At 42.4% G+C, this 12,990-nt stretch overlaps 1 protein-coding gene across 10 annotated transcripts in view; it reads left to right on the plus strand.

Moving 5' to 3' along the window:
- DTNA (dystrobrevin alpha) overlaps positions 1-12,990 on the plus strand; it is a 567,561-nt gene that overhangs the window by 302,506 nt on the left and 252,065 nt on the right. The window contains exon 1 of one of the 10 annotated variants that reach the window (XM_030214030.1): positions 12,201-12,277. The exons of the other annotated variants lie outside the window; for them this stretch is intronic. Within the exon in view, the coding sequence (XP_030069890.1) occupies positions 12,216-12,277 (62 nt within the window). The 5' untranslated portion in view covers positions 12,201-12,215. Of the gene's footprint in view, positions 1-12,200; positions 12,278-12,990 lie in introns of those variants that run through there. 10 annotated transcript variants of the gene reach the window in all.

Consider the following 12,990-nt stretch of genomic DNA (forward strand, 5'->3'; position numbering starts at 1 on the left):
AATATTTATTTTGTTTGACTCGATTCTATCTTGAACATATAACACACCCCCCCACCTGTCCAATTTGATTCATTCTATCATTGCGATATGATTTGTACTCTGATAACAGAATGTCCCATTGATTGCCCTCCTTCCAGCTGGTCTCTGAGATGCCTATTATATATACCTCTTCATTTAGTGCTATATACTCTTTCTGTCCTGTCTTGTTTTTAGGCTTCTAGCATTTGTATATAAACACTTCAAATTGTGTTTTTTCTTTGCATCTACAAGCTACTTAGAAGGTTGCGGAGATCATTTGTATCCTTTACTCTGTTCTCCCATTAAACAGTTTCACCATTATTGAAACCTTTCTATTGGGATTCCCTAGAGATCCTGTTTCATTAGTATTTTTCAACGATACTCCACACCGAACCATGTGCTCATGGGTAACTTTTGGCTCCCCCCCCCCCCCCAGTTTTAGTTTAAAAGCTTCTCTAGATCCTTTTTTAATGATGTGAGTTTGTTGAGCCATTTAATGGGTTATATACAAGAATAAAATATAAGCACAGGATTTAAAAGGTATATATAATTTGTTTTGGATGTTATAGAATAAAAGTTCTATAAATGCAAGAATGAACACTAGTTAGATATCAATTGGCATAAACACATGCTTTCTTATGGCACAAAAAGCATACCACCTGTTTGTGCCCCGGCAGTGATTACAGATCTTGCATGGATGATGCAAGTCTCTTCCTCCTCAGGTGGTCGTCACAGGCAGTGCTTACTCTGAAGTGTTCCAATGGTGATCAGATGAAAGTAGACAGGCTGGAAGGTTGATTGATAGAAGATGATTTGATTAAATGAGTTAATCTGTTGCCACAGCTGATGCCCTGTTATATCATTTTGATATCAGCATTGTCTCCAATGATTAGATAACATCATGTTAGGTGATTAATCTGTGCCCTGATGTTGTGACTAAATAATGCACAGGAATGTCTTTTGATGTTATTCTGGAGGCTTTTCTCCAAATTCTGGCTCCAGGCAGGCTAGATTGATATGACCAAGATTCCTTGTCACGTTGCTCACTTTTCTTTGACCTGCACAGCCAAATTGCCATTTTAACAGGGTCACAGGTTCTTTCCTTAGAAATGCATGCTGGGTCAAAAGTATGAGCAAGAGTCTTTGCTTTATTAGAACAAAGAGCACTGTATATTCTGTGGTGTGTAGAAGCTATACCACAGGTCTGCTGTATATATCAGATTCTGTAATACACTAGTTAGATTGTAGCAGAGGCTTTTACCCCTACATGCTATCAATAGAAATCAAACAAAATAAAACATGGAAAAGAAAATAAGATGATACCTTTTTTATTGGACATAACTTAATACATTTCTTGATTAGCTTTCGAAGGTTGCCCTTCTTCGTCAGATTGGAAATAAGTAAATGTGTTAGCAGATACTATATATAAGAGAAACATCAAAGCATTACTTTGACAGTCTGACAGAGTGGGAGGGTGGGGGTATGCATGGGGACATCAAAGCATTTCATTGATATTCTAACAGGATGGGTGTTGGTAGGTGAGAGGAGGGTAATAAACAGAGAAATACAGCTTTATGGTTTATAATGGGTTAGAAAACCCAGATCCTTATTAAGTCCTGTTTGTTGGGTGTCAAAATATTCAATCATTCTTATTTCAAAGGTCTTACGTTCCTGTATTGTTTTAAAATTACCTTTCAGTATTCTTACTGTGAAATCACTGGTGCAGTGTTCTGGTCTTGTAAAGTATTGGCCCACAGGGGTGGGGTCTTGACTGGCACCAGCTATTTTCATGTGATGTCTGTGCAGATTGAATCTTGTCTTAAGCATCTGGCCTGTTTCTCCAATATAGCATCCTTCGTTACATTTTTTACACTGAATGATATGTACCACATTGGAAGATGAGCATGTAAAATAGTCCTTTATGTTGAATATTTTTCCCTTGTGAATGACTGTGGGGTCTTGTGAAATGTTTTGGCATAGTTTGCAGCTGGCTGTGTTACAGGGAAACGTGCCCTTTTCTTTTTCCGTCTGTGTTGGGAGTTTACTTCTGATCAGCTTATGTTTTAAGTTTGGTGGCTGTCGGAAGGCCAGCACTGGTAGGGATGGGAATATCTCTTTCAGTAATTCATCTTGCTGGAGTAGCAGCTGTAGGTCTCTTATGATTTTCCTCAGTTTCTCCAGCTCTGGGTTGTATGTCACTACAAGGGGAATTCTGTCTGTGGCTATTTTTTCTTTGTACTGTAGCAGATTTTTCCTGGGTGTTTTGAGGGAGGAGGCAATATTCTTGGAGATTATTTTGGGGTTGTAGCCTTTCTATTTGAAGGTTGCAGTCAGGGTTTCAAGGTGTCTGTCTCTATCCTCTGGGTCCGAGCAGATACGGTGGTATCTTGTGGCTTGGCTGTAAATAATGGATCTTTTTGTATGTGAAGGGTTGAAGCTGGAGTTGTGGAGGTAGCTGCATCTGTCTGTGGGTTTCTTGTATATACACCTCTCTACCCCTACATGCTTAAATGAAAGACCTTAAAAGCCATGTTGCATATTCATATATTTCAAGCATTTCGATGGCAGACAGCTTTCTCAACTGATTGTTAGGCTGAGGGATAAGTTGGTTGGAGGGGAGGGGGGAGGGGAAATCGTTTCCACTTTGAAGGAGATAGAAAAGGTTGTGTGTCAGGTTTTCTTGTGTAGCGGTAAAAGAGAGACATCTGTGAGGGAATGTCAAGTCTTTTTGGCTCGGGTGTCGCTTTCTCAGTTGTCTGAAGATCAACAAGAGATGCTTTGCAGGCCCATCTATGGATAGGAAATATATAAGGCCATTATGGACATGGAGTAATATTTTGTATTCTCTTTCCCATGTCATGAGAGGGCAGCGGTATCATTATACATATATATATTTTTTTTTTTACATTTTTTAAGGTCACAGTACTATGTACCAATTACCAATATTCTACTAGCCTTTGTTTTTAAGCTTATATGGATTTTATCTTTTCATAGGAATGGAGCATATTGACATTTCTCAGTTTTTGGTTCTATATTTTTGTCGGGACTCAGCAGGTAATAACCTGCTTGTAACTATGTATGTACCGGGGGGGGGGGGGGGGGGGGTCCTTCCAAGGAACATCTCGCATCATATGTTTATTGATATGTATATTAATGCACTCTTTATCTCCTTTTGGATTCATTGATTCTAATATATCAACTGTATGATTTATGGTTGTTTGTTTTTATATTGTTTTACATATTGCAGTACCACTTATTATTGTTATCTTATTTGTTTTATTTTAAGTTGCTCTTGAGGAAGGCTAGAAATCAAGTCGCATGTCTGGGACTTGATTTATTAAAATCACGTTTTATAGTACATTGGAATGTCTTGATACATCATTTCCTTCCACCCGTGTGTTTGGCTTATTGGATTATCTGTGGAAGATTCTTGATATTCTCTTTGGGATTTGGTATGCAGTAGCCATATCATAAGCCTGCCTCTAGTTGTTACTGTTGGAATCCAAACAAAATCTCCCCGAGGTGGTATATTTGGTTTATGTGCTTCATACATTGAGAAACCTGTACATCTAGGCTGTAACAGAAGTAGAGGGCACTATGACATTATTTTGAGTATTTGAAAAACAGAGAACTATTAACTTTTTTATTCCAATCTAAACTGCAAAGCTAAATTTTATTAGTACATTGTTCCTCATATTTTCTGACTCTGCAGAGTACTCCTACATAAAATGGATTAGCTGTCGATTCTTTGTAATAACCCAGTATAATTAAGCTTGACCATTCCTCCATCACTGTTTGGAAAGAGTAAATAAAAAAATGTGGTTGATCACTGCTTTCAGTAATGCCTCAAGCACTTGACCTGTAATGATTTCTTAAGTAAAGAGTTAATAATTGTCCAGGGGAGTGCTTCCTGTAAGTGAAGGTTGTGAAAACAAGCTAGATGAAAGTAGCAAGTGACATTAACCATTTTCTGACAGTAGCTCATTCATTTGAAGTCCACATTAAATCACTATTCTTCTGTCATTTTTTTAAAAAATATATCTTTATTGAAATTTCCAAAAAAAATATTACAAGTAACACATAGGAAATATGCTAGGGATACTATATCAGAAACAAGTTAGGAAACAAAAAGAAGAAAACATACTCTCGCTATCTAGGAGATTCAAGAAAACTAGGAGGAAAGGGATAAAGGAAATAAAAATTCTGAAATAAGACATAAAAGTCAAAGATTGCCTACTTATTCAACTATGCCTCATTTAGCCTTCTAGTACAATGAAAATGCACGCTAAACCTAAACACATATTCCAATGATTAATTAATTAACTTGATTATGCAGTTTCATGTGCTTTCATCAATTCTTCCAACTATGACGTTTCCAGAAAATTATAATTCTTTCCTTGACATATCACCAGGCATAGCCTTGGTAGTTTCAAAAAGAAAGTTATACCTAAACAAATCTTTTCTAATGGACTTAGTCCTTTAAGAAAGATCAGGAAAAATATAAATCAATGAACCATGAAAGTTGAGAGTCCTCTTCCTAAAGAAATTTACCAAACCAAAGCTCTCTCAAAGCTATTTAAGAGCAGACTTTTGAATTGATGTCTCTAATAATACTGTCAGATTAACACCTAATACAGCATCTGTCTCCTCCACTTGTATTCTTAATAGTAGAGGAAATATATTATGCATTAGAAATAGTTGGGAGAGAGGCAGAGTTCAGGGATAAAATCTCCACCATATATTGTTTTAACATCTCTTCAGTAGAAATCAATGTGCAATAAGGAAAATTCAGAAATCTCACATTATTATTTTGGAGCTGATTCTCAAGTCTTTCAAGTTTATTTTCTAGCAAATTATTCTTTTAAAGGCAGCATTTATAGCCTCCAGTGATGCAAGTTTCCCAGACTATTCATTTAAGGTTCCCCTTTGAGATCCAATTCATTTTCCAGTGAAGTCACTTTAGAGGCTGCTTTTCTAGAGAAGTGACGTAACTGAGTTAAGCAGTCAGAGTTCAATATTGCCATCATTGTCCACAAAACATTAGTGACTTCTCTGGGAGGAGTGACTTCTATTGCATTACTCTTCAATAGAGCAGTAGGGTTAACTGGTTTCAAAGACATTTTCATAGGTGTTTCTATTAGACCTTGGTCATTAGAGACTACAGCTATGTACCTCTAACATCTTAGGGGATTTAGAAACTGACATCAAGTTAGTATTTTCACTCACATTAGTTGAACAACACTTTAGATCAGGGGCAGACTAGCAGTGGTCTGGGCCTTTGGGCAATAAGGGTCATGGGCCCGTAACCACCTATCAAATGTGATTAAATGGAAGCTAGGGGAGAAAGGGCCTCCTACTGCTGTGGACCCTTGGAAACTGCCCTATTTTCCCATTGGTCAGTCCGCCCCTGCTCTGAATCTAATAACTCCTCCCCAAAGTCTGTTAATCTGTCTGCCAGATTAGATTTAAGGGGATTGGGATCGTAGAAGGAGGTGGAGGCAATGAGCTGGAGACCTGGACTTAAAGAAAGAGCAGAGCTATTATGCTCTTCAGGAGAAGCACTGCTGCCTACTAATATAACAGGGTAGAGGTACCTTGCACTGATACTGGAGGACCTTGCTCAGAGTTTTTAATCTTTCCTCTTAACCATAGTGGTCCCAAAAAGATCTTGTTAGCGGCATTTTTCAAATACACAGTACCCAGAGAAAGACAGAAGGCTCCCACAGTATCAAAATCCCTCCCAGGCCTCAGTTTGCTTCAAAGGGACTCCAAAAGGGGTGGTACCTGCCCCTTTGGTCACACCACTTCATCATGTAACCATGGGTTTGTGTCTATGGGCCTTCTGGCCTTTTATGGTCCTAGGTTGTTCCTCAGTGATGTTAGATGCCGACCCCAGGGAAACTTCTTGAGACAACTTCTCTTTCTGCTAGCATCTCTCCCCGTCTCCAATAGGTTTTTCTCTTTCCTCCACCACCACTTGAGCCTTCAGGTCTTTTGTGGTTCCAGGTTGCACCTTGATGACGTCAGACACTGATCTTGGGGAAACTTCTCAAGGTAACTGCTCTTTCTGCCAGTGACTCTCCCAGGTTCCAACAGGCTCTGTTCTCCTCCCATTGTTTTGTCATTTTACAGACATGAGAAATGTTAATATGCTCATCCCTTTGACTATAAAAAAAACTCAGTTTTTTAAAATATGTTGTCAGTGTTAAGAACATAACATAAGAACATACACATTGCCATATTGGGACAGACTGAAGGTCAATCAGGGCAAGATGCCAAAAGAATAAATCAGATTTTATGGTACCTATCCCAGGAATAAGCAGTGGATTTTCCCAAGTCCATCTTAGTAATGGGTTAAAACAACTTATTTTCAGCAGGGTCCTAGAAGTGAAAGTTAACAAAATACCTTGCCCAAGGTCTTAGAGAGCCAGTAGCATCTGAGAGTCTTGAACTCTTGAACTACAGTTCTCCAGACCTCAGTCTGTGCTCTAACCCCTGGACCATACAGCTGCATAAATGAAGCACTGGAAACACCACATAGTACAACTAGCTGGTGTAAAAATTATAAGGTTGACTTCCAGGATACCCTCAAAATTGTACTAACTGATGTTCTAGACAGTATTGTTATCCTAACTGCAAGTAAAGAAGTTGGTCTTTTAGACCTGAAAAAGGAGAAGGGTTAAACTGGAATTAAACAGGGAAAAAGTTCTAATTGACTTGAGACATCTAATATAATAAAACGCACCCTCAACGTTCTGAGGACAACGTTCTGTGAAGCCATGAAGCCATCTGACGTCACTCCCAGGCTGAAGGGTTCGTGGATTCGTGGTGTGAAGCCTTCAAGCCAGCCAGCCAGCCAGCCGTCTCTGCCCCACCCTCGCGTCAAACGTCATGACGTCGAGGGCGGAAAAAAAAAAAAAAAAACAAATCCGGCAGCGAAGCGTCAGGGAAGGAGGCGGCGCTCCCGACGTCTAGCCTTCCCTTCGCTGTGTTCCGCCTTCTTCTGACGTCAAAGATGACGTAAAAATAAGGCGGAACACATCGAAGGGAAAGCTAGACGTCGGGAGCGCCGCCTCCTTCCCTGACGCTTCGCTGCCGGAACCGCCACGGAGGTAAATTTAAAAAAAAGAAAAAAAACAAAAAGGGATGCATGGATGCGAAGAGGGGGGGGGAGGGAGAAGAGGGCGGGCCAGGCTGGGGCATGGGAGAGAGAGAGGAGCATGGATGCGAGGGGGGGTCATGGAAGGGAGAGAGGGGACTTGCTGGAAAAGGATGAATGGAGGCGGCAGGGGACAGAGAAGCATGGATGGCCATGGATTGGGAGGGCAGGGCTCAGGGAGAGAGGGGAATTGCTGGAAAGGGATGAATGGAGGGGGCAGGGGACAGAGGAGCATGGATGGGCATGGATTGGGAGGGCAGGACTCAGGGAGAGAGGGAAATTGCTGGATAGGGATGAATAGAGGGGACAGATGGGCATGGATGGATATGGATTGCAGGGCAGGCCTCAGGGAGAGAGGGCAATTGCTGGATAGGGATGAATGGAGGGGCCAGGTGACAGAGGAGCATGGATGGGCATGGATTGGAAGGGCAGGACTCAGGGAGAGGGGAATTGCTGGATAGGGATGAATGGAGGGGACAGATGGGCATGGATGGATATGGATTGCAGGGCAGGCCTCAGAGAGAGAGGGGAATTGCTGGATAGGGATGAATGGAGGGGACAGGTGACAGAGGAGCATGGTTGGGCATGGATTGGAAGGGCAGAGCTCAGGGAGAGAGGGGAATTGCTGGATAGGGATGAATGGAGGGGACAGGTGACAGAGGAGCATGGATGGGCATTGATTGGGAGGGCAGGGCTCAGGGAGAGAGGGGAATTGCTGGAAAAGGATGAATGGAGGGGGCAGGGGACAGATGGCCATGGATTGGGAGGGCAGGGCTCACACTCTCTCTCATATACAATGTCTTTCAGACTCTCACTCTCACACACTCGCTTGGTCTCATACACTCACTCTCACAGAGAATCTGTGTCTCACACACACTCTCTCTCTCGCCCACACACACACACTCTCTCTCACACTGTGTCTCACATACACACTTGCACACACTCTCATTCTCACACACACACTCTCTCACAAACACACTCACACCCAGACTCACTCTCTCTCTCACACACTCACACTTTCACTCTGACTCTCAAACAGTCACTCTCACATACACTCTCCCAAACATACACACTCCGAGGAAAACCTTGCTAGCGCCCGTTTCATTTGTGTCAGAAATGGACCTTTTTTTACTAGTGTTAGATATTATCAGTTTCATGGAAAATGCATATATAATTTTTACTAAGACCAGTCCAGGTGCTGCTTCTTTCCCTAACATGGACAAATCAGTTCACACTCCATTGTCTCAGGATCAAAGTATTGTATTGTAGAAAAACTTTAGCATCATATCAATTTTCTAATGCATGCTTATTAGGTGTATCATTAGTATTCTGTGTTTTAGTTCAGTTTATGCTCAAAATATGATTAGATCCTAATCTAAATCCTGATAAGAGAATGATAACCTTGTATATATGTATTTTTCTTTTGTAAGCTGGGTAAAAAAATTTAAATAACTAAATAAAAATTTAGCAGTAAGTGTCCTAGAATGCAAATGTATGTGACTTATTTTTTCAGTAACTGGTAACTTCAACTGAACATTTCCAGTTGATCAGTCTATCACATTGCCTTTAATGAATATAGGTTATTCTTTCCATACAGAACCCTGTGACGTGAGGGCTTCTGTGCATGAGCAGCTCATTTCAGGTTTTGCCACAAGATTTCAGTAAGGTTTAGCTGAGACTTTTGAGTTGACCAGGCCAAAATATGAAACCTGTATTTCAGCCTTTCGGTAGTAGATTTACAAGAATATTTTGGGTTGGCCTCTAGTTGCATGACTCATTTTCTGCTCAGCTATAGCTTAGGGACAGATGACCTGATATTCTCTTCTAGAATCTTCTGATGTAAAGCAAAATGTGTGGTTCCATCAATGATGACAAGCCTTCTAGATCCTGATACAGCAAAGGACCTTTACACCATGATACTTCCACCGACATTCTTGGTGATTTTGTGATGAGTTTCTTACTTTGGAAGACCGTGTTTTTGGTTTTTCACTGAATAGTTCAATTTTTGACTCACCTGTCCAGAGAACATTATTCCAGAAGTCTTGTGGGTTATCCAGATGTTCTTTGGCAAACCTGTGGCAGGCAACTGTGGTGGGTTGTTGTTGGTGTTTTGTAGCTATCCCACTATTCAGGTTTTTATGATGGTTAACACTTGAACCTTCACATCAGCCACAAGAAACCTGCAGGTCTTTAGATGTTATTCTGGAATTCTTTGTACTTCGTGAATGATTTTCCACTTTGCTCTTCGGGTGATTTTGGCAGATTGTCTTACTCTTTGTATAGTCTGACTTTTTCCATTTATAGGCTATTTGTCTGCAGTGGAAGGATAGAGCCCCAGATATTTAGAAATGGTCTTGTAACACTGTCTTGTCAGATGAGAATTAAGTACTTTTTCTTAGGGCCTGGCCTGAAGCGAGTTGGCAAGACCTGAAGGAGAGCTGTTCATACAAGGAAACCCTCAATATAACAGAGATGGAACAGTTCTTTATGGAAGATTGGTCCATCATAGGGGGATGTGGCAGAGGAAAGCCCACCTATCACAGAGGCAGGTTTCAGCGCTCTCCCTCTTCCACGTGTGGAAGACTGATGTGTGAGGGTGGAGCTGGAGTGATCCTGGACCAGGGAGGGAGGAGAAGCTGGAGTGATGCTGGACCAGGGGGGGGGGAGAAGCTGGAGTGATTCTAGATCCATGAGGCCATGGGGGAGGCGGGACAGGAAGGGAGATACACTGACCCAGGCAAGGGAGGGGGCAACTGGGGATGGAGAAATGCCAACTTGGCTGGTGGGGAGGGGGGGGGACAGGGGGAAAGATGCTGGACTTGGGAAAAGCGAGAGACCTGAAGCAAAGGGGAGGGGGAAGAGATGGGAGAGATAGTGGAGCAGAGGGGGGAGAGAGAGAGAGAGAGAGAGACAAACCTGGAGCAAAGGTGAGGGGGAAGAGAGCAGGCAGATGCTGGATGAAAGGGGGGAGCAGAGAAAGCGACTGGACTAGAGGAGGGGGGCATACTGGTCCAACAGAGGGAAGGAGAGAGAGATTCCAGACCATTGAGGTGGGGTACCCATTCAGAGAGAAGAGAGAAGCTTGACATGGGGAGGGACAGGGACACAGAAAATGTGCTGACGTTGGAGGGAACAAGGGGCAAGAACACAGAGGGGAAATACTGTACGGAAGAGGAGGGATACAGACTCAGAGAAGGGGTATGCTGGAAAGGACATAGAGAACAGATATTGAACATGGAGGTTGGATTGTGATACGGGCTCAGAGGAGAGATGCTGGTTTGGGACAGATAGGGGCACACAGAAAAGATAAATACTGGACATATAGAGAGAAGAAATGTCAAAAGGACAGGGGACCCTGGAGAGAGTCCCTTCCGCCCAGGGCCCATTCTGTCCTAGCGATGCCACTGCCACGAAGCTCTATCATAGTAACATAGTAGATGACGGTAGAAAAAGACCTGCACAGTCCATCCAGTCTGCCCAACAAGATAAACTCATATGTGCTACTTTTTGTGTATACCCTACCTTGATTTGTACCTGTCCTCTTTAGGGCACAGACCGTATAAGTCTGCCCAGCACTATCCCTGCCTCCCAACCACCAGCCCCGCCTCCCACCACCGGCTCTGGCACAGACCATATAAGTCTGCCCAGCACTATCCCCGCCTCCCAACCACAAGTCCCGCCTCCCACCACCGGTTCTGGCACAGACTGTATAAGTCTGCCCAGCACTATCCCCTCCTCCCAACCACCAGCCCCGCCTCCCACCACCGGCTCTGCCACCCAATCTCGGCTAAGCTCTTGAGGATCCATTCCTTCTGAACAGGATTCCTTTATGTTTATCCCACGCATGTTTGAATTCCGTTACCGTTTTCATTTCCATGTTCTATTTATGTATCCAGTCTTAAGTATATTATGAGAATGTAGTTTCCATGTAGGAATTTGTAGCAGTCCAGCTTGCTGTTTTTTCCCAATAAGAGGTATGTTCTAGGGACTGGCCAGTTGCAGATTCCTGGGTTGGTCACCTCGTCTCTTAAGAACAGCCCTGCAGTTGATTATGGACACTCAAAGCACTGCTCAGAAACAAAGGTCAGCAGGCATGTATTCAGTTATTCTTAATTGGACCAACTCTGTACATTTTTGACCTGATTTGGAGAACTATGCTCCCTTCCTCAAGTTAGCACCTTGAAATCAAAAAGATTATGAGAGAATCAAGCTCACAGTGATGAATAGTTGCACTTCACTCTCCAGGTCTTTAAAGAAAGCAGTTGTCTCAGAATACCAGCATATGCCATTTAAGTAAAACATGTACTAAGCATTTCAGTAGGAGAGGAGTGGCCTAGTGGTTAGTGCAGTGGACTTTGATCCTGGGGAACTGAGTTTGATTCCCACTGCAGCTCCTTGTAACTCTGGGCAAGTCACTTAACCCTCCATTGCCCCTGGTACAAAATAAGTACCTGAATATATGTAAACCACTTTGAATGTGGTTGCAAAAACCTCAGAAAGGCGGTATATCAAGCCCCCTTTCCCTTTTCTTGTGAAATGCACAATTTCTTAAAGCTTTACATCTTCCATTATAGAGACCAGTTGACCTGATATCCCCTTAGAATTTTAAATGTGTGGAATGTACATTTTTCAGAATAAATATAATGCAAGCTGAATGCAATTAGAGGTGCATGCTTGGTTTTAAACACCATAATAAGAAGCATACAGTGCTGTACCAAGGGCTATGTGAGGGATGAGGCTACACAAGATGCAAATGTGAATGCACAAACTGTTCCCAGCCCACCATCTCCACTCATTGGTGGGGGTAAGGAGGAGCAGGGTAGGGTGGGGGGGGGTGCAAGTGGCTAGGTTGCACAGGGTGCACCAATAGCTCAGTACAGTCCTGGAAGTGTGCAGCACTGTCAGGTAAAAGAACTAGTATACAGGCGTTTACAGATTAACCGAGTCTGATTTAGCTAGGTTACACAGTGAATAAGTAACCCGAGTGAGGAGAAAATAAACTTCATTCAGTCCATTTCTGCATTTGGATTCCAAAAGGATGCTGCTTTTTAAACAGTGTGATACGTTGTCTGGCTCTGTATTGCTGAGGATACGTGAGAGGTATTTTATACTTATAAAACAGAAGTAGGCTTTAGAGCGCAGGGAGAGGATTATGTTACTTAGCAGTCTGACTGTAGCTGTCTTTCAGTGCTTGCCATTGAGAGTGAGTTGATGTTTTATAAGCCCAATCACATCCTCTTCAGTCTTTGAAAGTCTTTGTGTCTCCAGGAAAGTTGAGATGCATGTCTTTGGCACAGAATAAAGTGCCCATAAAGTAGATAAACTTGTGGGGATGCTAATATTACTGCTTGAACAATATCCATGACAAGGGTCTGGTCTCAAGAGTGAAGGTGAGATGAGAATTTTTACTTAAAGATTGATTTTTTTGGAAACAAGCCATGTCTAAATAAAGACAGGGATGAAGTCAGTGTATGCACACATTGCACTGCTCTGTCTGTTTTCTTTGGAGTGCAAAGTAGTCTGTTTCTGCTTTTGTGTCCATATTTGTAGAGGTTAATTCTTCATGAACTGTAGTATAGAGTGGAGGAGTGGCCTAGTGGTTAGTGTGGTGAACTTTGGTCCTGGGGAACTGAAGAACTGAGTTCAATTCCCACTTCAGGCACAGGCAGCTCCTTGTGACTCTGGGCAGGTCACTTAACCCTCCATTGCCCCAGGTACAAATAAGTACCTGTATATAATATGTAAGCCACATTGAGCCTGCCATGAGTGGGAAAGCGCGGGGTACAAATGTAACAAAAAATCAGACTTTTTAG

This window comes from Microcaecilia unicolor, chromosome 1, assembly GCF_901765095.1.
Source record: "Microcaecilia unicolor chromosome 1, aMicUni1.1, whole genome shotgun sequence".
NCBI lineage: Eukaryota > Metazoa > Chordata > Amphibia > Gymnophiona > Siphonopidae > Microcaecilia > Microcaecilia unicolor.